Source organism: Balaenoptera physalus (genome assembly GCF_965194825.1).
Source record: "Balaenoptera physalus genome assembly, chromosome: 10".
Lineage (NCBI taxonomy): Eukaryota > Metazoa > Chordata > Mammalia > Artiodactyla > Balaenopteridae > Balaenoptera > Balaenoptera physalus.
In genome coordinates, this window is record NC_138889.1 from 32,850,004 (window position 1) to 32,877,387 (window position 27,384).

Here is a 27,384-nt window from a genome sequence, read left to right on the forward strand (position 1 = left end):
AGGTATAACCTTCTAAGATTGAACCAGGAAGAAATAGAAAATACAAACAGACAAATCACAAGTAATGAAATTGAAACTGTAATTAAAAATCTTCCAACAAACAAAAGTCCAGGACCAGATGGCTTCACAGGTGAATTCTATCAAACATTTAGAGAAGAGTTAACACCCATCCTTCTCAAACTCTTCCAAAAAATTGTGAAGGAAGGAACACTCTCAAACTCATTCTATGAGGCCACCATCACCCTGATACCAAAACCAGACAAAGATACTACAAAAAAAGAAAATTACTGACCAATATCACTGATGAACATAGATGCAAAAAACCTCAACAAAATACTAGCAAACAGAAACCAACAACACATTAAAAGGATCATACAACACGATCAAGTGGGATTTATCCCAGGGATGCAAGGATTCTTCATTATACGCAAATCAATCAATGTGATACACCATATTAACAAATTGAAGAATAAAAACCATATGATAATCTCAATAGATACAGAAAAAGCTTTTGACAAAATTCAACACCCATTTATGATAAAAACTCTCCAGAAAGTGTGCATAAAGGGAAACTACCTCATCATAATAAAGGCCATATATGACAAACCCACAGCAAACATCATTCTCAATGGTAAAAAACTGAAAGCATTTCCTCTAAGATCAGGAACGAGACAAGGATGTCCACTCTCACCACTATTATTGAACATAGTTTTGGAAGTCCTAGTCACGGCAATCAGAGAAGAAAAAGAAATAAAAGGAATACAAATTGGAAAAGAAGAAGTAAAACTGTCACTGTTTGCAGATGACATGATACTATACATAGAGAATCCTAAAGATGCCACCAGAAAACTACTAGAGCTAATCAATGAATTTGGTAAAGTTGCAGGATACAAAATTAATGCATAGAAATCTCTTGCATTCCTATATACTAATGATGAAAAATCTGAAAGAGAAATTAAGGAAACACTCCCATTTACCATTGCAACAAAAAGAATAAAATACCTAGGAATAAACCTACCTAGGGAGACAAAAGACCTGTATGCAGGAAACTATAAGACACTGATGAAAGAAATTAAAGATGATACCAACAGATGGAGAGATATACCATGTTCTTGGATTGGAAGAATCACTATTCTGAAAATGACTATACTACCCAAAGCAATCTACAGATTCAATGCAATCCCTATCAAATTACCAATGGCATTTTTTACAGAACTAGAACAAAAAATCTTAAAATTTGTATGGAGACACAGAAGACCCCGAATAGCCAAAGCAGTCTTGAGGGAAAAAAGCGGAGCTGGAGGAATCAGACTCCCTGACTTCAGACTATAATACAAAGCTACAGTAATCAAGACAATATGGTACTGGCCAAAAAACAGAAATATAGATTACTGGAACAAGATAGAAAGCCCAGAGATAAACCCACGCACCTATGGTCAGCTAACCTATGAGAAAGGAGGCAAGGATATAAAATGGAGAAAAGACAGTCTCTTCAATAAGTTAGGCTGGGAAAACTGGACAGCTACATGCAAAAGAATGAAATTAGAACACTCCCTAACACCATACACCAAAAAAACCCTCAAAATTGACTAGAGACCTAAATGTAAGACTGGACACTATAAAACTCTTAGAGGAAAACATAGGAAGAACACTCTTTGACATAAATCCCAGCAAGATCTTTTTTGATCCACCTCCTAGAGTAATGGAAATAAAAACAAAAATAAACAAATGGGACCTAATGAAACTTCAAAGCTTTTGCACAGCAAAGGAAACCATAAACAAGACGAAAAGACAACCCTCAGAATGGGAGAAAATATTTGCAAACGAATTAACAGACAAAGGATCAATCTCCAAAATATATAAACAGCTCATGCAGCTCAATATTGAAAAAACAAACAACCCAATCCAAAAAATGGGCAGAAGACCTAAATAGACATTTCTCCAAAGAAGACATACAGATGGCCAAGAAGCACATGAAAAGCTGCTCAACATCACTAATTATTAGAGAAATGCAAATCAAAACTACAATGAGGTATCACCTCACACCAGTTAGAATGGGCATCATCAGAAAATCTACAAACAACAAACGCTGGAGAGGGTGTGGAGAAAAGGGAACCCTCTTGCACTGTTGGTGGGAATGTAAATTGATACAGCCACTATGGGGAACAGTATGGAGGTTCCTTAAAAAACTAAAAATAGAATTACCATATGATCCAGCAATCCCACTACTGGGCACATATGGAGAAAACCATAATTCAAAAAGACACATGTACCTCAATGTTCATTGCAGCTCTATTTACAATAGCCAGGTCATGGAAGCAACCTAAATGCCCAACGACAGATGAATGGATAAAGAAGATGTGGTACATATATACAATGGAATATTACTCAGCCATAAAAAGGAACTAAATTGGGTCATTTGTAGAGATGTGGATGGATATAAAGACTGTCATACAGAGTGAAGTAAGTCAGAAAGAGAAAAGCAAATATTGTATATTAACTCATATATGTGGAACCTAGAAAAATGGTACAGATGAACTGGTCTGCAGGGCAGAAAGTGAGACACAGATGTAGAGAACAAACGTATGGACACTAAGGGGGGAAAACCACAGTGGGGTGGGGATGGTGGTGTTGTGATGAATTGGGAGATTGGGATTGACATGTATACACTGAAGTGTATAAAATGGATGACTAATAAGAACCTGCTGTATAAAAAAATAAACAAGATTAAATTTAAAAATTCAAAAAAAAAAAAAAGTAAAAGGGTAATTTTGTTTGGTATACTATCTTTGAAAGAGAAAATCTCCATGTGATTCTAAGGTTTCTGTTCTTGTTTTAAGACTAGACAAATTTTCAGACTCTATTCCAGACCTACCAATTCAGGAACTTTGGGCGTGGGGTCCAACAATCTGTGTTTTAACAAGCCTCTAGGTGACTCTAATGCCTGTTAAAGATTGAGAACAAGTGGACTAGACTATTCCTCTATATACCACAACTGTTTAATATTTAATGCATGTTTAAAAGTTATGATGAGACATAGGTAAAAATTAGGAAAAATCTCAATAAATTATGGACTTTATTAAAAAATTATGGATCAATGTTGGTTCATTAGTTTCAATAAATGTACAATACTAATGTAAGATGTTAACAGGAGAAACTGGGAGAATGTAATATTCAGAAACCCTCTATACTATATTTATAACTTTTATATAAATCTAAAACTATACTAAATTAAAACTTATTTTAAAAAATAAGATTATAATTGGCATAATGAATCATACCTTTTTGTTTAACACTAGTTTTCTTCAGCTGTCTAAGAAGATTTCCACTTCCTCTCAGAACTGTCTTCAAAGCTCTCAAACCCCAGTCATAATGTTGCTGAGGTGTCAAAAGTTCTCTTAGGTAAAGACATGGAAATCATAAATCATCAAATAGCTATAAGAAACTATTTTTGTAATCATATTAAAAGAAATACAGAATCTAACTACTAACACATAGAAATAAGTCCTAATATTACATTAGTTTATAAAAAGGAACCAAGCAAAACAAAATAATCACTCAAGTAAAATGTTAAAGATGGATGGTTCTCAAGGATCAGGATAAACCTTTCACAAACTGGCTATCATCTTAATGGAGACACTAAATGATAACCACCTGTTACTTTTATTCCTAAAGTCTTTAATCGATCCATCTTGCTCTCAATCTCTGACACTCTAGTTCTATCTCTTAAGCGATATGGACCAGAATTCTAGGTTGTCCAAAGAAGCTAAAAGTCAATCTCTATTACTAGAAATCAGACATAAAAAAAAAAAAAAAATTGTGAAAGATTCCCTCCAAAGAACAGTAGGCTTTGAGTGGTCAGCTGGTAAATTAGTTTAGTAAGTATCACTTAGCTGGAGTACTCCAATAAAAATATTTTGCAGGAAAAAAAGTGAAATTGAATTAATAGTATTTATGAAAAACAAGTAGTTTTGAGCCAGATGTTTCTGTTATTCAAACTAAAATCTTTCTTACCAACATCTTGAGTACAATATAAAATTGTACTTATGAAAATCACCAATATGAAAATCACTGAATAGGTAAATTGGACAAATGTGAAAAATGGTCATTAATAACCCTGATCAATCATTGGAACTACAAAATATTAAAATATTTAAAACAGGAAAACTCACCTGGATAGATTGAAGATAGCTACTAATTTTCTGCCCAACACTTTAGCATCTTTAAAGCCTTCTGAATAGAGAATAACTTCTGCAATAAGCTCATTGTCTGGACGAGACATGGCTACTGGCCTGAAAAGCTGTTTAAGATTATCAGGCAGTTTTTGTCTTCCTCCATAACCTTTTCCAGCAGGATTCATAGTGATAAAAATTCCAGAATTAGAATTTATTTCTACCTGAAATATTAATTTAAAACATAGGCATCAAATATTTGAAACTATAAAACATATTGCAAATAGAAGTTTTATTGTGACGTATTTCTACACATACATCTTATACCTTAGCAAAAAGCAACCACTAGTGTGCTAAACATCTCCTTACTCAACATATAATAAACTCCTTAGGAACTACACTACTTTATAGAGGCTCTTTATAATCAGTTTTTTGAGGCTGAAAGTTTAAGTGATGGTAACTAGTTTGAATGTCTATTCATTCATTCAACATACATTTACCAAAAGCCTTCCTTGTATTAGGCACTTTGCTAAGTACACAGAGACAACACAACTCCGAACTAAAGTCAGTAATAGTTTATGCCCTTCTGGAGTTTATAGTCTATTGAATATTAGAAAGAAGCAATCATAGTTAATAAATGCTATGACAGCAAAGAGCAAAATAGCATGAGAGTATCTAATAGGAGCATTTTCAACAAAGCACTAAGAATAGAAAAGCAGAATTATAATGTGTAAACAATGAATGGGCAAGTAGGAAGTAGAAATACCTAGAGTAAAAAACCTGGCTATAAAGGAAAGAAAACAAAAAGCATGGTTGGAAGGAAAGATGAATTAAGGGAAGGTTTGCTTATGTTTTAATTATACTAAACATTATATTACAGTATCATTATATCTAATATAATATTATATATTATTAAGAAGGAAAATATGTGATTATGTTTAAAAGCCAATAAGAAATGGGTAGAAGGACAGAGATAACTCTGAAGAGAAGGTCCCTGGGAAGCAGATTCCAAAGTATAGATGGAAAAATTAGTTTGAGTTGGGAAAAAGGACAATTTTTCTTTCTAAGAGGAGGAAATGACAAAAAATGAACAGGGAAGAAAATAAATTTTGATGACAGAGAGGTAAAAACTGAAGAATTTCTCTTTTTTTGTGAAGAAAGAGTTGAAACATCATGTAAGTAACAGGCAATGTTAGAACTGGTCCTACTTTCTTGGTCTACCCTGAAAAACTTGTATTGGGAAAATGTTATTATGGGGAAGAGGATAATTTCACAGTTCTTTCAACTTTCGGTGTATTCACCATTACACATTATATAGAGAAATCTATGTTTTATATACAAATAAGTTTAAGTTCTAATGACAATGAATGTATACCTCCTATGGGGAGAAGTGAGCAACAGAAGAATAGTTAAGTATTTATTGTTTTAAGATTCATATAGAATAGTGATTAAAAACATGAATTTCAGAATTAGACAGACGTGGGTTCGATTTCCAGCTCCACTTCTTACGTTTAACATATCAAGCCCTAGCTTCCTCATCCATAAAGTTAAAAAAATATAATAGTACCTAACTCAAAGGATTGTTATGAGTACTAAATGAAACAATGCATAAAAGCACTAAGCACAGTGGCATAGTGTTTGATAAATGTTAGCAAATATTATTATAACTGGATTATTCAATATCGAAAGTTTGAAGATGAATGGTGGAAATGGGACCCAAAAAGGGTGAGAAACTCAGAGACAATTCACAGGTAAAAAGGTTTAACACACTGGTCACAAATTAGAAACAGAGGTGCCAGGAGAAATAAACATAGACTATTTGCCTGAGTATGAGTAACACAAAGTCTTATAAAATAATTTAATTCTTTAAATTCCCAATATATGCTATACCTCCTTGCCAAGCAGTTCACATACAGTTCTATGATTCTTCAAAGCATCTTGAATTGTCTGGATTTGCATAGAAACTGCTGACAGTACAGATTCTTCCAGTCTATTGAACTCATCAAAACAACCCCAGGCCCCACACTTTACCAAACCAACAAATATTCGTCCCATTGACTTCACATCGATGCCCTTAAAAATAACAATAAAAATTATATTCAGTAAAAATAATTAAAATCTCTAATAATAATTTAATACTTTATGTCATTTAGTGAGAAGGTAATCATTTCACCCATCTATGCCTCTTTAGTTCTTTTTTAAGCAGAGATTAAACAGCTACTCTTTCAAAACCTAGGATGGTTTCAAGGAGTAAACAAAATAATTCATGTGAAAGTGTTCTGCAAAGTACACAGAACTAAACAAGTATAAGATTTTGTTTCAGTTATTCTTTAAGTCAAAATACACATAATGTTTTGAAAATGGTAACTTAATAAGAATTTAAGATTTTTCCTCTAACATAAAGCTTCATTCTGTATTTAAAATTATTTCTATGTAATAGTTCTCTTTAGAAAAGTTTTTGGACTATACTATGTGCAACCTCTCTCCATTTTACTTCTCAAATAAAATCCACTTTCAAGTGATTTAGAAGAAGAGTGATTTTAAAATAGAGCATTTCATATATAAGTATGTGAAAACTATTCCAAACATCTAAGACACTATTACATCGTTTGATAATTATTTATTCTACCTCATCACAATTAAAAACTAAAACTTGTCTTCCAAGAAGTCCACCTAAAGCCTTTACTGATTCAGTTTTTCCAGTTCCAGCTGGTCCGTAAGGATTTCCTCCAAGTCCCATCTTCATGGCTTGAGTGAGAGTTAAGTAGCACTTGTCTGTCAGTGGAGTGTAAACCAGCTTGGGAGCATTACCCTACACAAGGGAAATATAAATTTCAAATATTCATGTTCTATTCAATATGTACAAATATTATATAGTGTAGTTAAATAGCAATTCTAGCTAAAAAATTAAAAAGGCAACAAATAGTTTAAAGTTGTTAACATAGAAAAAAATATACAAAATTTTTTTTTAGTAATTCAAGAAACCTAAAGCGCAAACTGGAATTAAACTTAGTTATTTCTCAAGCATGTATTTTTATTCTATCCTCAATTGACATACTGTTAGGTTTTCCAAATAGTCTCTCAAGTTCTTGATAATGTCACAAAGATATACCTCTAAGGCAGACAAATCCAGAAACTGTATACAATTATACACTTTCCAATACAATTCAATATAATTATGTACAATAATCATCCTATTTTGTATTTTAAAATTCATGTAAATTACTTCCTGGAATCTTACAATCTTCAAAAATCAGAACTACTTTGGAAACCTCAAAGTATAATTAATTTGAAAAATTCCTTATGAAATTAATAATCTTAACCTATCAAATAATTCTCAAAATTTCTACTAAATTTTAGCAGAAATAGAGTCCAATTCAAGCTGCATTTTATAGAGTTTTTCTTTAATTTAGGTGGACAGATTTGGGTCTCAAAATACATTTCCTTTTTGAAAGAGCCAGCTGGCAACTCTCCTGACATATGCTTATTAACATAAATGCCAAATATATCCTTATGATTGATTCACTATGATGGAAAAAGGCAGAGAGGATACAGCTGGATTTTTTGAGAACAGGTTACATGAGCTAGGTTATTTGCTGGAAAATTCTTTTACCTTACAAACAGAGAATATTTAACAAACATACTTTGACATATTAACAATTGCACTAATTTTGGCCTTGTAAAAGGAGGCACAAACCAAATTGTTTCCATTGAGGTTCCCTAATATTCAGTTCTCTTTAGATTAAAGCTATATTTCAATCTGTATAAATAAATGCTGCTCTAAGAAAAGGTACATTTAGAGAATTCAGCACAACGCTGCCATTATTTTAACTTTTTTTGTATATAGAATTTTTTCCAATATAACATTTTTTTAATTATGATGAAATAGAAGACAATAACCCAAAAAAAATTCTTAAAAGTTACAGCTAAAATAAAAATAACTCTTTCATCCAATAGCAAATTTCCTTTAAAGTAAATAATTTCTAACTGGAAAAATTAAACATTTCTGCCACAAGTCATACCTGGTACTCATAAGTATACTGAAGTTCAGAATCCACCATTTGAACGTAACATGTGTGATCACTTTTCATATAGAATCTAACTTGTTTTTTCCAAGCCCAGTCTTCAGTTGTATGAACTTGAACTTGGTTTAACTGCTTCACCACATCAATATTATGAATAATATCAAGAATAAGTGCTTTAAGTTTAAGCTCCAGAATGCCAGATTCTGTATACAATTAAAATAATTGGGGAAAATGTTAGCCTGTGATTTATGTACTTTATGATTTTATATATATACACACACACACACACATATATGATTTCTCAATAAATGAATTTAAATGGTAATTTCATGATACATTTGAATTGTATAGTAATATATATCATGCAAGTCAAAAGAATGTCAAATCCACCAATAAGAATTGTGTGTGTGAAAACTAAGATATCAAAATTCAACGAAACCAGGGTTCTGGTTCCTTATGCAAGGGAGTAAGCACACTCAGCCTGTCTCTCCCTCTGAATGCAGGTATAAAACACGGACAACATACATTGAACTGCTATTTAGGACTCTGAAAAAGTAAAGAGTATCAGGCAAATTGCGGAAGGGCAGAATTAGAAGTGCCACCAAACCAGTGGTAAATTTACCTTTTTTCTTTTCCCTTTTCCTCTTTTATATCCATGGGTCTGGATTCAATGCTGCCAGAAACCCATACTGGTGTAGACAGAGAGAGGTCCAGGAGAAGGCTTTTAACTCAGACTTGAAAAGCAGAAAAGGAGTCTCAGCGCTGGCAGCTGAGACCCAGAAATGCCTAAAACTCTGAAGGAAGGGAACTTTCCTCTGAAATCAGAGGAGCTATGATCCCAAGACAGTGGGACTAACTCAAATTGCTCTTTTTGTCTCTTTTCTCCCATCAACTGGTCCAAGACATGGGCGCAGTCACAGAAAGTGTGAAGGAGAGTACAGTACATGAAACTCCAGCTTTCTGGCCAGAGGACCAAAAGAGGAGCCCAAGAGAACCACAAAATCACTGCTAAGACCATGGAAGGGGAGAAGATTGCGAAAACGACCCTATAAACTTTATGAACCCTTGAGCTCAGCCTGAGCTGTGCAGACCTCATCCTAAACATTAAACCAAAGACTTTGATAACTGGCCACTAGGTGGCACACATGTGGGGAAGATCTCAAGAGTATAGCAAAGACAGAACAGACATTGGAACCACAACCCACAGAAAGCTGGCTGAAACTTGTGGCCTGAACCCAACAAGATCACTTGCTAACAGAAAAATATCAACATTATCCAGCAAATTTAAATAAGACTCAGACTCTTATAACACAATATTCAAAATGTCCAGGATACAATCCAAAATCATTCAACATGAAAAGAACCAAAAAAATCAACTCACATCAGAAAAGACAATAATAAAGGTGAAATGAAGACATTCTCAAGAGAAGGAAATCTATAAGATTCACAGTCAGCAAACGGGCTGTAAAAGAAACACTAAAGAAAATTCTTCAAAGAAAGAAAATGACAGCAGAAGGAAACTTGGAGCATCAGGATGAAGGATGGGCAACAGAAATGGTAAGCATCTAGATCAATATAATAGACTATTCTCAGGTCCTTTAAAATACATTTGACGGTTAAAGAAAAACATTATAATCTCATGGAGTTTTCAATGTATATAGATATCTATATACATTGAAAACAACATAAAAAGGGGAGGATAAAGAAACCCATATGGTGGTAAGGTTTCTACATTCCACTTAAAATAGTAAATTATTGATTCTAAGTACAATATAAAAGTATGTATATTGTAATTCCTAAAGTAACCTCCAAAATAGACACATAGATGATTGACAGACAAAAGCACAATAGATAAATTAAGACAGAATACTAAAAAAATGTTCAAGTAACCCAAAAGTAGGCAGAAAATGGAATATTTTCCCATACCAGTATTCCCTGGATCCTCAGAACTTGTATCAATGTTAGTATAGTGCTCTAACTTATTCACCAGTTGTGTTTCAATCTGATGAAGACTATGATCTTTGATGGCATTTTCTACATCTTCAGTGAATTTAATCTGCTCTGCCAAGCATAATATCTAATGAATAAAGAGAAAAATTATTTTTAAAAGCTGAATTTACTTAGAAATATTTTATAAATTTAAGGAAAGACACCTTTTTCCAAATTTCCAATTACATACTGGATTTCTCTACCTGAATGTCTTACTGGCACCTCAAATATTAATAGAGCAATACATTTGTAGAGAAAGCATGTGTGATGCAGCCCAAGCTTAATTCTCAGAGCTCATCTTTTACTATTCTCCTATAGGCCTATTTTTGGGTCTTAGAGCCCACCAAGCTTATTATAACCTAAGTGCTTTGTACTTTCTTCCCATGACTCTCCTCATAAATGGCTTCTTTTTAACCGGTAAGATGCAAAGATATCAGAGTATGATGCATTCTATTTAATAAAAAGAGTAATCTTCTAGCATTCCAAAATAATCTCTCAGTATACTACTGAAGTCTACAATTTCAAAACACCAATTTTATCCTAAATTAAAGTCTGTCTTAATCTTTCAATTTAATACCCATAAACAGAAACTAAATACAGATCAACTTCACATTTACATAAAACATGAAATATTAATGCCGTTTGAGAGGATTTCTATAATATTATCAATATAACAAGGTTACTGATAAAGCAAATGATATATTTAAACACCAGATTTTGTAAACTTGTATTAAAATACTTTGATACAGTTCTTAGATGAACAAGGAAAACCAATATCCTCCTTTAAACTAAAGACATGATCCATCATCGTATAAAAACACTAAACCTACTGACCAATTAACTACTGAACAGATTGTTTTTTTCTTATATATACCTTTTAGCATCCAGAAAATATCATCAAATGCCTCTATTTATCAGATTAATTCATTATCTATATATAATTTTAATACTTAATATAGCAGGCTAAGCTGCTGTTTGCTCTTAGAACATTGTACAAATACCACATTAAGTTCTTTAACAAAAGAGAAAGCCAATTAGTAGCTTTCCAGGGCAAAGTCACCTCTCATACTTTGTAGTACAAAACTCACCAGCTTCTTTAATCAAGTATATGGTGAAGCGTTTAAACAGATCCAAATCTGCTTTGTGAGAAAAGACTTTGCTTTTTAATTTTCATATGAAAATCTTCACTTGCCACCTTGAAACTAATACTCATATATATGGATTTCTACTCAGGCAATACTACTGAATTTCTGTATTATAAATAAATTTTAATAATAATGCACATCAATATCTCAATTTTTAACAGTCTGCTATACGATTTCTATGAGAGGCTAACAGAAATGATACTCAAGATACAGTCTTAACTAATTCTCGTGTCACATCACCATTAAGATACCTGGACAAACACTAACATTGTCTAAATGTAACGGTCGCTAAGGGTGCTCTGCAAACATTATATAATTTAACCTTCAAAATGAGTTGCCGTGGAGGTATTATTATACCCTCTTAACTAAGTGTCAAAAAGAATCACTCAAAGTATAACTGGCAAAGGTAGGATTTGAACCAAGGTCTGTCAGATTTTTTCTACTTTATCATGCTGCCTCCTTCCCAGACCAGAAAGTGCTTTCTGGTCCTTACAAAGATGTCTTTAGAGAACTGAATTAATAGTACACAGTAACCTGTACCAGACATTCATGTAACCAGTTATACTATTCAATCCCCTTACATAAATGCTCTTGAGATAAATTTTTCTTAACATTAACTGCTAATAAACTAGAATTCTTTGTTTTGATAGATTATGAACTGTATGCATGTTTAGTAGTTCATATGTTTACTTGACTGCTCAGAGCCCAGAACTAAGTTTCAGGCTCAAATCCAGCAACATTCTTCAGCCTATAGCTCCCAGTATATCTCCTGATATAACTGTCATTTCCTCAATCTAATTATTATGCAATTCTTACTTCTGTATATTTTTTAATATTGTGTCTTTTACTCTAAGTCAATTTAAATCCTACCTGGAAGTTGACAGAGTACTAGGAAACATTTCCAGAGATAATAAAGCATTTTGACTCTGACTTTGCAATGGCATTATTATTCATCAATGACTACTTTTATTTTTCTCTAAAAACTTAACAAGATTTTTTAAACATATTTTAGTTTGACTTAAACAGCTAAAAGATACAAAATGATATGAGTGATAAAATGGCTATGAATCCAAAATGTTCCAAGTTTCCTATTTAACTTCTCATGCTTTAAAAGAACCAACATAAAACCCTGTTCCAATAGCTACTAAATGTTTTAATCTGAAAAGCAAAAAATAGTTAGGTAGATTTTCCTGTGAGAAATCATAGAACATCTCAATACCTGCCTTTCATAGTCCCTAAGAACTGAAGTTCCTGATATCCTACCTCCGTAGTGTTAGTCTCAACCAGCAATAAAACTAATCCTGAACAAGGCAGGATATTTAACCCAAGTCTTAGTGCTACACTTTAATAAGGCCCAGAACAAGTTTTGTAAGATACATATCTAGCATCCAGTGTTTCAGGAATGAGTTCCTATGAACATTGACCTGCAGCAATCTCTATAACAACCATGAAACCTAGTGCTCTTCTTCCCTGCCAAAGTTCTAATTCAGTACTGTGACTATGTTTCAGACCTACACTAACACTACTAAACTCCCACCAGCTCCAACTCCTAGATGAGTCCATGGGAAGGATGGGAGACAATGTTATAGATCCTGTGCCTCTCCATCAATGATGAACTAATCATCCGGAACCAGGAAACTAATACATGACTAATTCTGCCTCCCAGTTCCACTCCCCAGTGGCCTGGGTAGTTTAGATCTCAGCAGGCCTTCTGCTTGAAAGCATCTGAATTATGGCAAACTAATGGAGCTAGAAGAGAATTTCACTATCGTGCTGTTGCTCCCTCACATTTAACAGCTGAGGGACTGAGACTCAGAAATTAAGCAATTAGTCAATGTTAACTGTTAGATAAAGAGAAAACAAAGATCCCAGTTGTCTAAGCCTCCTGACCTCTAGGTCAGGGATCTTCCAATGACACCATGCCTACCTGTACTCTAGACATAAGCCCCCTTACCTGTGAAGGGAAAAAGGATGGGTCAATTGCACCTTGAGAACTTCGTCCAGCAGTAACACATTCCGTCAACAACTCTTTCAAAGTTTGCTTCATTTCCAAGGCTAAATCATTTAACCAAGTCTGAAAATAAAATTAGAAAATATATTATTTCTTATTACACAAGTCATAAAACAAAAACACAAGCTAATGACTCTATTCTTTTATTTCAGGAGGAAGGTTATGATTTCTTATTGACTCTCACACTCCCAAAATGTGTTGTATGGTATATAATTTTTATTAATAAATGATTTAAATGAAGAAAACTATTTTTTCGCCTCTTGGGATAACGTTAAGTGTGAAAACTCAAAAATTTGTAGTTAGTTATCACTATCACCATCTATACAAACCAAAAAAATATGAACATTTAAAAACTAACCCATTCATTTCATCATTATGATAAATCAAACTAGATAGCTGGGCCAATAAATTAGAGTCACAATGACTAGCTAAGTCCCCTGGCTCACACTATCCTGATGATCTTATATTCAGAAAGCTGTAACCATAGGAAGGGATTGCTTCATTAAGGTGAACCATATTATTTAAGGAGTGAAGATCCCTCTTCAAACAAAACTAATTCTGTTTCAAGGTCAAATAATACATTTTTCACTCATTTGATTATAGATAAAATAATAAAAGTTTAAACTAAAGTTAAAATAATAATGATGATTGATAAAAATAGCAATGAATATTTAAGAATCACTACTTAACTTTTAAAAACTGTATCATTTGCAATAAAAGATAAGAGCAAAAACTACAATCTTAAATAGCTTTTCATCATTACCTATTTTAAGTTCTAGCTTTTTACTGTTTATCTTTAGAGCACTTTCCAGTATTAAAACTGGCACAAACTTTTGCCCAGTTCAAAAGCCACTGCAGCTAAAAAGTAAGAAGCTCTCAGTGCAAGGCAGCAGACACCTACTCTGCTAATCATCACAAGAGCTCCCGGAGCGCTGCACTACCCCCAGCTGCTAAAAGCTCTTTCTCTCTCTGTTCATCCAGTCCTAATAAAATCACAAGAAAGGAAAACAACAGCAAAAACAACAAATCTCTTCACCAAATATGGGAGCTACTTAACAAACCTTTTATCCTTTCAACCACTTGATTTATATACTCAACATCCAATAAAATGTTGAGGCCTAACCAGGAATGGACTTTTTACTAAACTACAGATACATGCATGATAAGGCATGGCCCTGACTTGCAGTTGAAAGATACCTTTAGAACTTAAAAATTACAATTCAATGTGTTACATCCTATTGCTGTTGGCTTTAGCTGTATAACTGTAATAGGCTTTTGACAGTTCACTTTTAGTCCTGCAGAACCAATTAATCAATAGTTGTATTATAAATGCACTAGTTTCAAGTTTACTTGTTCACTTAAATCATCTCATACAACTCAGATTTTAAAGGAAAAAAAAAAAAAGAACAAAGACTTATTGAGTAGTTATGTTCCAAACACTATAGTGTACCTAAAGCCAATTATCTCATTTAATTTTCAACAGAAAGTCTTTGCTAGTAGGACTCCCATTTTACAGTTAAGAAAACTGAGACTCTAAGTTATATAGCTAATAAGTTGTGGAGTTACAATTAATATCCAACTCTTCTTGACTCCAAAACAAAAGTTGTTTTCAAAATTACATGCTGCCTTCCAAAGACTAAAAATATATATTCTCTTTAATATCAAATCATTCTGAACCTAACAAAACAAATTATTTTTTAAGATATGTTTCCAAAAGGCCTAAATTAACCAACTTACTCTACAAATTGACTGAATTAATTTTGATACAAAGTTCATATCGTTAATTCTTTATACTTTCACACTTGAAAAAGAATTACTTACCTCTACATTATTTGACAGAAGAACTTTGTTTTTAAAAGGTACAACCTCTCCCTCTAAAGATTTCATTGCAGTTATATGTTTTGATTCCTCATCAAAGCACACACTGTTAATGCCTACATTACAAAAGCAACAATTTATATGCAAAAGCTTTATTAAAGACATAATTATTAGACAGTATATATGATCACCACATAATACATAAAGTATACTTCATAATATAGAATATATTAGAATTATATTAATTCAGTTATATAATGAAATAGAACAGCTTTTCATAACCCAAAACTGGAAACAACTGAATGCCCATCAGGTGAATAGAGAAACTGTGATATATTTGAACAATTGACTATTTTAAGCAATAAAAAGGAATAAAACATAGTTTTAGGTATCTTGAAACCATTATGATGAGTGAAAAAAAGCAGGCACAAATGAGTGCATAAGAATATGTACCAGTGATTCCACTTACATTTATGAGACAAAAAGATAATAGGAAAGGGGGAGAGCAAACAAGACTTCCCTTCCCCAAAATTTGCACTCACTTTATAGTATATAAAAAAACACATTACCTAATTTTGATCTTTAGAAAAAGCCTATAAGTTACTATTTACAATTTAAAGAAAGAAACTAGATTTCAGAGAGGTAAATTAATAGCTAATAAATAGTAGAGGTAGAGCTTGGAAGCAAGCTTTCTGATTCCAAGAGCTCTTTCTACTATCTTCCACAGGCAAAATCACAGTTACAGATATAAGCACTCTAAAGCTTCAGATATACAGTGGTTAATAAATACTTCTGTAAAGCACCAGAGAGTAAATATCTTAGGTTTTTACAGGTCATAAGGTCTCGGTGTCAATTACTCAACTCTGCTTGTAGCACAAAAGCAGCTATAGACAATAATGGACATGGCTGTATTCCTTCCAACAAAACCTTATTTAAAAAAAAAAAAAAAACAGAGCTAGTCAGATTTGGCCTGTGGGCCTACAGTTTGCTAATCCCTGACTGCAGGTGAAGATGATGAAAAGTTTTTACTTCTTAAAGTTAATTTGAAAAATACAGCTCTTTTCCAACAAATAATATTTCAAGAAAATAATAATCATCGTGTTTGTAGCAAACCAATTTCGAATGCGATTACCCAACTAAAATGATTCAACATCGAAGCATATGGTACTATTACTCTACACTTTTTACCAGGTAATCTCACCTCTTCCTATAGCCTAATTATCATCTATTACACAGATGACTCCCAATTTTACATCTCCATCCCACGTATCTCTTCTAACAATAATTGCCTACTGAGTATCTCCACTGGGACATCACTCAAGAGACCTTAAACTCAATAATGAATGGACATGTTCTCCTTCACTTCAGACCTCTGCACATCCTACTCCCTCTGCCTCCCCATTTTTCCTCTAGCTAAGACCTATAAATTCTTCAGATCTCACCTGAGATGTCATCTTTACATACCCAAAACTGAGCTAAATGTCTTCACAGATGCAGCTATAACACCACATACTTATGTCGACCATAGAAATTGTCATATATTATATTTGTCAACTTACTAGCTTGCCTCGCCCACTAAACTAGAGTTCTTTGAGTGTATGACCTGTATTTTACTCAACAGTCTGCCTAAGAGCCTAACATTATGCGTGGCAGATAACTGAAACTCAATAAATATCTGTTGAATAAATGTTCAATCTTACCAGCAAACAGTTTCTTAAGGTGAGACTGAATCACTGATGGGTTGGTAGACTGGCCCAGTATTTCTAATAAGTCATCATCACCAATAAAGTAAAATCTTGGGAATGCTGAGCGTTTTTCCTAAAAAAAAAGAATAATCTCTTTTCAAATAATTAAGATATTAAAGCACTTTATAATTTATTATACAAAGATTTTTTTAAAAAACCATGCCTCCAAGAATTCATTTAATGATTTCTGACATCTTTGAAGCTGATCAAGTATCGTTAGTAGAGAATTTCTGATTCCTGCATGAGTAGTTAACGTTGTGACTCTATTATCTTTCTTGATGTCAGTCATTATTGATCTGCAGAAGAAAAAAAGTTATTTTCACATCGATTTTAACAGTTTTTGGCTGAAAGAGGGATATGAAGACTTTTTTTTGCTTGCCTAAAACAAACTAGTAACATCAGTATAACAGCAATACATTATTATACTTCTAATAAATAATCCTCAAAGTTAATAACACCCCATTACCATTTTTAACCTCCATTATTGCACATTCTCCTATTTCATTCACTCACTAAACAAATATTAAGCCTTACCTCATAGAGATAATGGCCCAGTGACAGAGAAAGATATTAAATAATTTCTCCAAATATTCAAATAAAATTATGATAAATGCTAAGAAAGAAAAGCACAAAGGACTGTTCTGTACTAAGAAAGAATTAGTACAAAGGCTAATGCGGAAATCCCTAACCTATGACTTATTTGAGGAAGTAATTTAAGCTGAGATTTGAATGATAATGAAAAAGAAAAAGGCACTGAGTAGGAGGGAAACAGTTTCTGGCAAAGACCCTGAGAAAGGGCGTGGTATGTTAGAGAAACTAAAGGCTAGAGTCACTAAAGCAAAAAATAAAAAAAATAAAAAGAGATAGAGAGAGAGAGCAGCACAAGAAAAGGCTAGAGAAATGGACAAGGAGCAGATCCTTAGATCTGCTTTATCCTCAGAGCAATTGAAAGTCATTTTTAAGTTTTACTTAATGGAATAAAGGAAAGAAGTAATGTGGACTTCATTTTTAAAAGACTACTCTGGCTGTTGTGTGAAAAACTTACTGGAGAAGACAAGAATAAGAATAAGTCAAAAGATTAGCCAGTAGTACGAGTGACAACAAAATTACTTCAGAATAAAATCAAAGAAGTAGAGATATAAAAGATATAATAAAATTGATTAGTAGATTAGAATCAACAAAATTTGGTAACAAATGTATTTGGAAATGGAGGAAGAGGTCAAAGATATCCATTATGCTTCTGCCTTGAGCAGTTAGGTGGTACCATTTATCGGGAAAGAAACCAGAGAGAAAAGAAAAGGGACTGTAGGAAAGGGACTGGGGGTAAATTCATGAATTTAGTTTTGACATGTTGAGGATATTTAATACATTGGGAGCTCAGAAAAGAAATATGAGCTCAATAAATAAGTTGAGGAGACCTCAGCAAATAGATGAGAATTGATTCTGAGAGTGGTTAAGATCATTAAGGAGAGAATATAGAGTGAGAAAACCTAAAGCTGAAAGGTGGAGAATGTCTACATCTAAATGTTTAGAGAGGGCTGAGGACTAGGAATCAGGAGTGGAACCAGAGAAACGGGCAGAAAACCAAAAAGGACAGGATCACAGAAGCCAAAAGAATAGACTTTCTAAGACAGAAGAAATTTTCAACTCTATTAGATACTAGTCAGAGATAAAGTAAAATGAGAAATAAAAAATGCCCATCAGATTTACAATGGGAAAGTAATTGGTAACTTTAAGAAATACTAGATATATATTAGTAATATTATTATTATTACTATTATACTATGGAAATATTATTAATATAGGTAGAGTGGTAAAGACAGAAACCAGATCAAAATGATTCAAGAAGTAAATGACTGAATGAGAGAAACTAATTTCTCAGAAGGACCCAGTAGAAAAAAAGTTGAAGACACAGATGACGCTAATAATGTAAAAGTAATTAGCTTGTATTAAGTACCTCACCATATGAATAAAAACCACCATATGTGTCTTTGTCTTATGTAGTTGTACTGACCTAAAATCTTCATCAACTCTGTTGAAGCGCATCTGTTCTTTTGGCAATGCTCCACGGCCAAAAATGGGTTCCAAATATACCCACTTTCTCTGAATATGGTTTAAATTCTGTAGGTACTCATCTAACTCTGCAAGTTTTCTTTCCCAAATTGACACTTTATCTTCAAATCCTTTATAATAAGGAGAATCCTTTAAGGACTGAAGAAGGCACCTATTATCTCCAACTTGATTTACTATATCTTTCCAGTCTTTAATCAGCTTGATAGTTCGACTTTGGCTGTCTTCATAATCAACCAATGTAAATACTGCTCCAACTCCCCAAAGATCAAGTTCTCGTAAAGCTTCTCTGATTGTAACTTCACCTTGTGCCCGACTATTTAAATCCTATTTAACACAAAATATCCATGTTTATTATTTCAACATTATCATATAAATAAGTTATATCTATTTTATAAGAAGATATATTTTTATTTGGCTTTTCACCATAAAGAAAAAACAAAAATTTAAGTGGATATATTTTCATCAATCCAAGAGAATTACTGGCAAATGTATTAAGGGATATCAGATATCTAGTTCACATGGTCAAATATATACAGAGTTCTGCCTTATGCTTTTTACTTCTAAAAAAAAAAAAAACAAAATTTAAGCATCCATTGCAAACGACAAAAATATTTAAAATTTTGCAGAACTCAGCCATTTTATTGTAATTTAACTGTAAGTTCCAATACATCTAAAATGATTAGCAACCATCTAGAATTACCTCCTACAGCAGTCATGCTTTATAACCTTATGATTATCTACATATGCTCCAGGATTATCAGCAAAGATGAAAGTATACATATTAGATAATATATTAGAAAATAAAACAATTTGACATCAAAAGTCCTTTTATTTTTTTACATTGAATGGGAAGAACACAAAATAGAAAGTCTGCTACTTATGATATAATTGTGCAAGTTTTATTTTCACCTGAGACCTATGCTAAAACTGATTAACAAATTGGTTCCTTGTTTAGTTCTCTGTATTTTTGTACCCCTTAGCTTCTATTTATAATATACCCTATGATTTTAAATGTATTTTATAAAATGCTTTGTACTTGTTTGCTTTTTGATTAAAGCTGACTTCCTTCTTAAAGTAAGACATATTTTATTTCAGATGTTTTCTCTCTCTCAAAGAAGGGGCTTATATTGTTTCTATAACCCCATCAATAGATTCAGATGTATTACTAATGAAAGAATAATGGAAAAATGGAACACGGTCACTATTTTAAGGAAAGAAAGAAATTTAACTTGCTGTTTTATTTAAATAAAATATAAAGCAAAAATGTATGTCAACAAAGGTCAGATCTATGAGATATTTATAAAAGTGATTCTTACTTTAAGGTCTGAAGCTTTGGCAACAATTGTAGCAGCTACTCTAAGCAGATCACCAAACAGTAATTTATCTAGACTAGTCCCCTTAGGAAGGCCAAGTAGACGAAAAAGGTCAAGCCAGTGATCTGGAGAAAGATGCTCCCCTCTCACATATTTCAAGATAGGGACTGCGATCTATTAAAAAAGAAGAAAAAAAGACATATGTATGTATATATACAAGCAAAATGTAAATTATTATTTAATTTTATTATAATTATCTATAAGATTTTTAATTACTGTATTATCGTATTTAACAATCTTAAAATCAAATTCTTAAAAAGAATTGTATAAAACTTTTTATTAAACATTGCTGTGGATACATGCAAATTTCCCTTGGTAGCTTGATATATTTTAAAACATGACCTAAAATATTTCTATTTTTATAAATTTAGCAAATGACCTATATCCTAAATATGGTAAATGACCCATATCCTAATTTCTAAGTTATAAATACTCCAACATATAACTTTAACCATAAATTTCTTAGTTATAACTTCTTTCAAACTGAAGCAGAAATATCAGTAACTTCTATGGTTTACTCTATACTTTCTATTTTTTTCATGTAATGGAATCATTAAAAATATATAAACTAAAATTACAGTTCAGTCACTACATAATAAAAAGGTACATGAAAGCTCCAAACACCATTTTTAAATAGTAAGATAAGTAAAACTATCTTACTTTATATTTGTCAACCTCTGATTGTAATTTCACCGTCATTACCGAATGTTCTTCAACCTTTCTTAATCTGTCATGCCAATTCATCAAAAATTCCTCAAACAGATATGTCTTAGTCCTGTAAAATACCAGAAACATACCTTACAATTTACATCCCCAAAAAATACCACAAAACTATCAGAATCTAAATACTGTTTATGAATCAAACCTAAAAGTAATCCAATCTTCATTGGCCATTTCTTGAAATCCTTGCTGAAACTCTTCATAAAGGGCCCAAATTTGTGCACAGCTCTCAATGTCCTTAGAGATGCTATATGCCAAGGAGAAGTTGGGCTCTTCTAGGCCAAAATGATGGCAATCATCACTATAGAAACAAGTAGTAAATATCATTATTTTTTTAAAAAGAAAAACTGTTAAATATCAATAAGTTTAACTAATTAATATTTACTGCATTCCCTGTGTGTGTTTGTGTGCATGTATCTGACAGCAGAGGTAGACAGTGGGAGGCTATGTCTACTTTACATAAGAATTTTACTTTAACTACTTAGGAACGAGCTCTTCCAAATTCATTAATATGCATTTTTTCCAAAGAAGTCAAAGTAAAATTGGTAATATATATCAATATATTTTATGTACATAATACATGTCATATATATAAATATTCAGAATTGCACAAATTTATGGATTAATCTGAGAACAGATTAAAGAATATCCATTAATATTCTTCTAGGCTGAAAGAATTCACTTCTAGAATGTAAGATATTCTTCATCTAATTAATGTAATGTCATTTAATAAGCGTGGTACTAAAACCCCCACTCACCTATGAAGCCAGTTAATTTATGGATGCATTTACCTAAATGGACCAAACCTAAAACAATTATTAAACTTAATATCTTGTATTATTATAACATAAAACAACAAATATTTTTCTTTGAAGAATCATCATTTTGCTAGGTTCATTTTTTTCCCAGAAGCTCTAAAAGTAATTGTCCATTAATTTTATATATTCCATTTTTAAATACAATGAGATCACATAAAGCAATATTCCAACTCCCTAATTTAACTTTTAAGTAAATTTAATTTTCTATTATTATTATTCTTATTTAATTTGCTATTATAACTTCTATTATTTCTATTTCTAGGCCTAACCAGAAATCTGCTTTTCTCTTAAAATCCTAATATAATTCAACAACTCCTAAGAAAGCAGTAGCATGAACACTTAATACTGGTATTTTTAAAACTGCTGAAGTTTATAAGGAAAGACATTAAGATAATAGATATAAGAACATTACTAGCTTAATATATAAATACAAAACTCTTTTTTCCAAAATGTGCACTATCAGTTTTAAAGAATAAACATACACCAGCTTTTTTCTTATGACTTCAAGATCATCAAACTCAATTTTTTTCTCTTTTATTGACTTTGCACTTTTATCAAGAGTATTTTGCTGGCCAGTTTCAATAACATCATCACCAGGCTTTAGTTGGTCCCAACGAGCTTTAAATTTTTCCAGTTCTTGATAATAGATCTGAAGACGTGATTTCACATTTCCTTTCATCACTTCAATCTATAAGCCAATAGAGTTTACAGAATTTAATTCAAAGTAAAATCTTACTTTATATTCACATTTTTATTTCCAACATTTCAATTTAAAGGTCAAAAAATATCAGTATCAGCTTTTCAAAGATTATTCTTTATTATTGATTTCAAGTACAATAAAATAACTCAAAAATAAATTAGACCATAAATTTACAAAAACAAGAGATATACTGCAAACATCATCATTACAAAATCGTTCATGTGATTAACAGCATCCATCATAACTATAAACAAAATCAATGTGATAAAAAAATTTGATCAATGACCTCCAGTTGTTCTACCTGATTATACAGCTGTTTAATAAAGGAGGGCATTTCCCACTCTCCCATGCAGCTAACAGCCATAATACTAAGTTCTGGTCAATAGAATATGAGTGTAATAGATGTGTACAACTTCCAGATTGTACCCTTAAAAGATACCATACACAGTAGGTAAATAAATTTATTCATAACAAAGACTGAACATAATGTCACATACATTCCTGGTACGGTAGAAAGCAAAGATAAACTATGTGACATGATCATCATTTATACAAAGTGTTTTACTGTATGGAAGTACTGAGGGAGGTCAATTTCATCAGCAATATATTGGGTTGGCCAAAAAGTTCCTTGAGGTTTTTCCATAAGATGTTACAGAAAACCTGAGCTTATAAATTCTTATAAACCTGAGCTATAATGGAATAAAGATAAGCAAGAAATCTTAAATGAGAAAAAAACTGTTTCCATTTTAACAAAATGACCAAAAGGTTCTTACCTGATCTTTAATCATAAGTTGGTGACTTTCCATCATCAACTCAAATTTATCCCACTTAGCTTTCAGATTACTAATTGTTTCTAAACCTCCACCTGCCACAGTCCGTAAAAGTCTGTTTTTATCTTCAGCTTCTTGAAATAAGGGCAAAATCTAAAAGTTAAAAAATGACATGTGAAAAACAACATATTTTATCAAATTTATTAAGATTCCATTTATTTAAAATTGTTTCATGATTTGCTTTTTAAATCAAGATTTTTGCTTTTACATAATTTGTTGGTTTTTGTTTTTGTTTTTGGTTATTTAGTAACATATTGTTTAGTCTCCATGTGTTTGTGTTTTTTACGTTTTTTTCCCTGTAATTCATTTCTAATCTCATAGCGTTGTGGTCAGAAAAGATGGTTGATATGATTTCAATTTTCTTAAATTTACTGAGGCTTGATTTGTGACCCAAGATGTGATCTATCCTGGAGAATGTTCCATGCGCACTTGAGAAGAACGTGTAATCTGCTGTTTTAGGATGGAATGTCCTATAAATATCAATTAAATCTGTCTGGTCTATTGTGTCATTTAAAGCTTTTGTTTCCTTATTTATTTTCACTTTGGATGACCTGTTCATTGGTGTAAGTGGGGTGTTAAAGTCCCCCACTATTACTGTATTACTGTCGATTTCCTCTTTTATAGCTGTTAGCAGTTGCCTTATGTGTTGAGGTGCTCCTATGGTGGGTGCATATATATTTATAATTGTTATATCTTCTTCTTGGATTGATCCCTTGATCATTATGTAGTGTCCTTCCTTGTCTCTTGTAACATTCTTTATTTTAAAGTCAATTTATCTGATATGAGTATTGCTACTCCAGCTTTCTTTTGATTTCCATTTGCATGGAGTATCTTTTTCCATCCCCTCACTTTCAGTGTGTATGTGCCCCTAGGTCTGAAGTGGATCTCTTGTAGACAGCATATATATGGGTCTTATTTTTGTATCCATTCAGCAAGCCTGTGTCTTTTGGTTGCAGCATTTAATCCATTCACGTTTAAGGTAATTATCGCCATGTATGTTCCTATGACCATTTTCTTAATTGTTTTGGGTTTGTTTTTGTAGGTTCTTTTCTTCTCTTGTGTTTCCCACTTAGAGAAGTTCCTTTAGCATTTGTTGTAGAGTTGGTTTGGTGGTGCTGAATTCTCTTAGCTTTAGCTTGTGTGTAAAGCTTTTGATTTCTCCATCGAATCTGAATGAGATCCTTGCCGGGTAGAGTAATCTTGGTTGTAGGTTCTTCCCTTTCATCACTTTAAGTATATCATGCCACTCCCTTCTGGCTTGTAGAGTTTCTGCTGAGAAATCAGCTGTTAACCTTATGGGAGTTCCCTTGTATGTTATTTATCATTTTTCCCTTGCTGCTTTCAATAATTTTTCTTTGTCTTTAATTTTTGCCAATTTGATTACTATGTGCCTTGGCATGTTTCTCCTTGGGTTTATCCTGTATGGGACTCTATATCCTTTCCCATGTTAGGGAAGTTTTTGACTATAATCTTTTCAAATATTTTCTCAGGTCCTTTCTCTCTCTCTTCTCCTTCTGGGACCCCTATAATGCGAATGTTGTTGCGTTTAATGTTGTGCCAGAGGTCTCTTAGGCTGTCTTCATTTCTTTTCGTTCTTTTTTCTTTATTTTGTTCCGCAGCAGTGAATTCCACCATTCTGTCTTACAGGTCACTTATCCGTCCTTCTGCCTCAGTTATTCTGCTATTGATTCCTTCTAGTGTAGTTTTCATTTCAGTTGTTCATCTCTGTTTGTTTGTTCTTTAATTCTTCTAGGTCTTTGTTAAACATTTCTTGCATCTTCTCGATCTTTGCCTCCATTCTTTTTCCAAGGTCCTGGATCATCTTCACTATCATTATTCTGAATTCTTTTTCTGGAAGGTTGCCTATCTCCACTTCATTTAGTTGTTTTTCTGGGGTTTTATCTTGTTCCTTCATCTGGTACATAGCCCCCTGCCTTTTCATCTTGTCTACCTTTCTGTGAATGTGGTTTTTGTTCCTCAGGTTGCAGGATTGTAGTTCTTCTTGCTTCTGCTCTCTGCTCTCTGGTGGATGAGGCTATCTAAGAGGCTTGTGCAAGTTTCCTGATGGGAGGGACTGTACATAATTTGTTAAATTCCTGGATATAAAGTTTCTAACATTATTATATGTAAACTCAACTAAGACACTCAAACATCAAAAGTTAAAAAGGATAATAAAAGTGGTAATATGAAACTGAATTAAATCATGAATATAGGAAGACAATACTATAGCTGTTCAAAGTGAAGTTCTTATTATAAAAGTTCCATTCATAAGAAAATGCTAAAGAGGCTTCTAAAATTAGTGACTATCTAAAAGCACAGATTAACTAAATTATCCTACTTAACAGAGAAGGGTAAGTCACGGAAAAAAAGGTACTTAAGAAAGGGAAAACTGAAGAATCGGAACCAAACTCCTATATTCAGCTTCCACTTGAAATGCCCTGAGCTGTGTATAATGAGCAGTCTGTTAAACAGTCTAGGTGTAGGTCAGTAAGTGCTAAACTACTCAAATTGCTTCTAGGCCTTTTAAAGCACCATAAAACAACAGTGTCCTGTAATTTATACCTGTACTTTTTCTACTCAACAAAGCAATAATATCCAATGAAAGATATTTAAAAATCACTGTGCAAATATAATAGACAAAAAAAAAAAATTAAAACATATCTCAATGACCAGCTTGCAATTTCTGGGCAGGATCAGTTTCACCTGAGAAACAGAAAAACAATGGACCAAGAATCCATGTTGTACTAGGAAAATCAGTGACAGAAAAAATAGAGCAGGATTCTAATTTCCTATATGTGAACAGAACTTAGCCTGTGAAGACATTACAACAGTTTTCAAGTATACCTGCATGCATTCCTACTTCTTCAAATCCACATGCCAACAGAGAGACATACCAAAACACAATTCTGTAACATCTTGCTGCTTAAAACCCAGCAACGACTCCTCAGTGTCCACAAAATCAAACCTAAGATCCTTAATGTGACTCACATGACCTAGATTCTGCCTAGCTCTTTATACTGTCTCGTGTCACTTCCTGCCTCACATGTTGTTCCCAAATACATCTATTTCTCATAGTTTTTGTGATGACACACTTTCATCCCACTTCATTATCAATCTCCTTAGCTGCCTCCATCTATGCTTGAACTCTAAACTTCAGAAAGCTCAAACCTGGTCCTATAACCTCTACAGTTTGTTATCAACCAGATGATCTAGTTCAATCCTGTGGCTTTAAACATCATGAATCTTAAGATGACTTCCAAATTTATATCTCTAGTCTTCACCTTTACTCTAAATTCCATACTCCTCATTCTACCTGACATCTCAATCCCCACCACTTCCAATCTCCAAACAACTCCCCTCTCTAGTCATCCTCATCTCAGTAAATGTTACCATTAGCTTCCCAGCTGCCCAAGCCCAAAACCTAGGAGACATGTTTATTGCTTTTTCTCTAAGCTCCGTCTACTTCTAATACATCAGAAGACCTTGGTGCTAACTCTAAAGTGCATCATCAATTTCTCCGGTTCTCTCCACCTCCTCTGCTACTCCATGGTACAAGCTTCCATCATCTCTTGTATACCAGTTGCAATATCATACTAACTGGACTCTTTGCTACTGTTGTCTCCCTCCAATCCATTCTTTACAGAGCAGCCAGAGTAATCACTTCAAAATGTAAACCAGACCGTATCCCTTCTCTGCTTAAGTCCCTGTAAGGACTTTCTATTACTTTTAGAAAAAAACCCCAAAATCATTATGATTGTTTAAAAGTACCTTCATAATCTGGCCCTTGCCTACCTCTCCAATTTCACCTCAAACCATTTTTTCCTTGAATAATATGGCTTTCTTGATAACTAAGTTTCTTGACAATATTTTCACCTATCTTCCTTAAGCATACCAAACTCCTTCTCTACCTTAAGATCTTTGTATTTGTTGTTCTATCTGCCCCCTAAATCTCGGAATGGTTGCCT

At 32.8% G+C, this 27,384-nt stretch overlaps 1 protein-coding gene across 3 annotated transcripts in view; it reads right to left on the reverse strand.

The window, feature by feature from the left end:
* Nucleotides 1-27,384, reverse strand: part of DYNC2H1 (dynein cytoplasmic 2 heavy chain 1) — a 381,735-nt gene that overhangs the window by 313,486 nt on the left and 40,865 nt on the right. For all 3 annotated transcript variants that reach the window (XM_082409863.1, XM_082409862.1, XM_082409864.1), the window contains exons 21-36: nucleotides 23,363-23,512; nucleotides 22,372-22,577; nucleotides 21,217-21,372; nucleotides 21,012-21,126; nucleotides 20,295-20,465; nucleotides 18,920-19,302; nucleotides 17,069-17,201; nucleotides 16,861-16,978; nucleotides 15,164-15,276; nucleotides 13,286-13,405; nucleotides 10,124-10,274; nucleotides 8,195-8,400; nucleotides 6,802-6,984; nucleotides 6,063-6,245; nucleotides 4,173-4,396; nucleotides 3,282-3,397 (exon numbers count right to left, since the gene is read on the reverse strand). In XM_082409863.1, coding sequence (XP_082265989.1) covers nucleotides 3,282-3,397; nucleotides 4,173-4,396; nucleotides 6,063-6,245; nucleotides 6,802-6,984; nucleotides 8,195-8,400; nucleotides 10,124-10,274; nucleotides 13,286-13,405; nucleotides 15,164-15,276; nucleotides 16,861-16,978; nucleotides 17,069-17,201; nucleotides 18,920-19,302; nucleotides 20,295-20,465; nucleotides 21,012-21,126; nucleotides 21,217-21,372; nucleotides 22,372-22,577; nucleotides 23,363-23,512 — 2,728 coding nt within the window. The remainder of the gene's footprint in view (nucleotides 1-3,281; nucleotides 3,398-4,172; nucleotides 4,397-6,062; nucleotides 6,246-6,801; nucleotides 6,985-8,194; nucleotides 8,401-10,123; nucleotides 10,275-13,285; nucleotides 13,406-15,163; nucleotides 15,277-16,860; nucleotides 16,979-17,068; nucleotides 17,202-18,919; nucleotides 19,303-20,294; nucleotides 20,466-21,011; nucleotides 21,127-21,216; nucleotides 21,373-22,371; nucleotides 22,578-23,362; nucleotides 23,513-27,384) is intronic.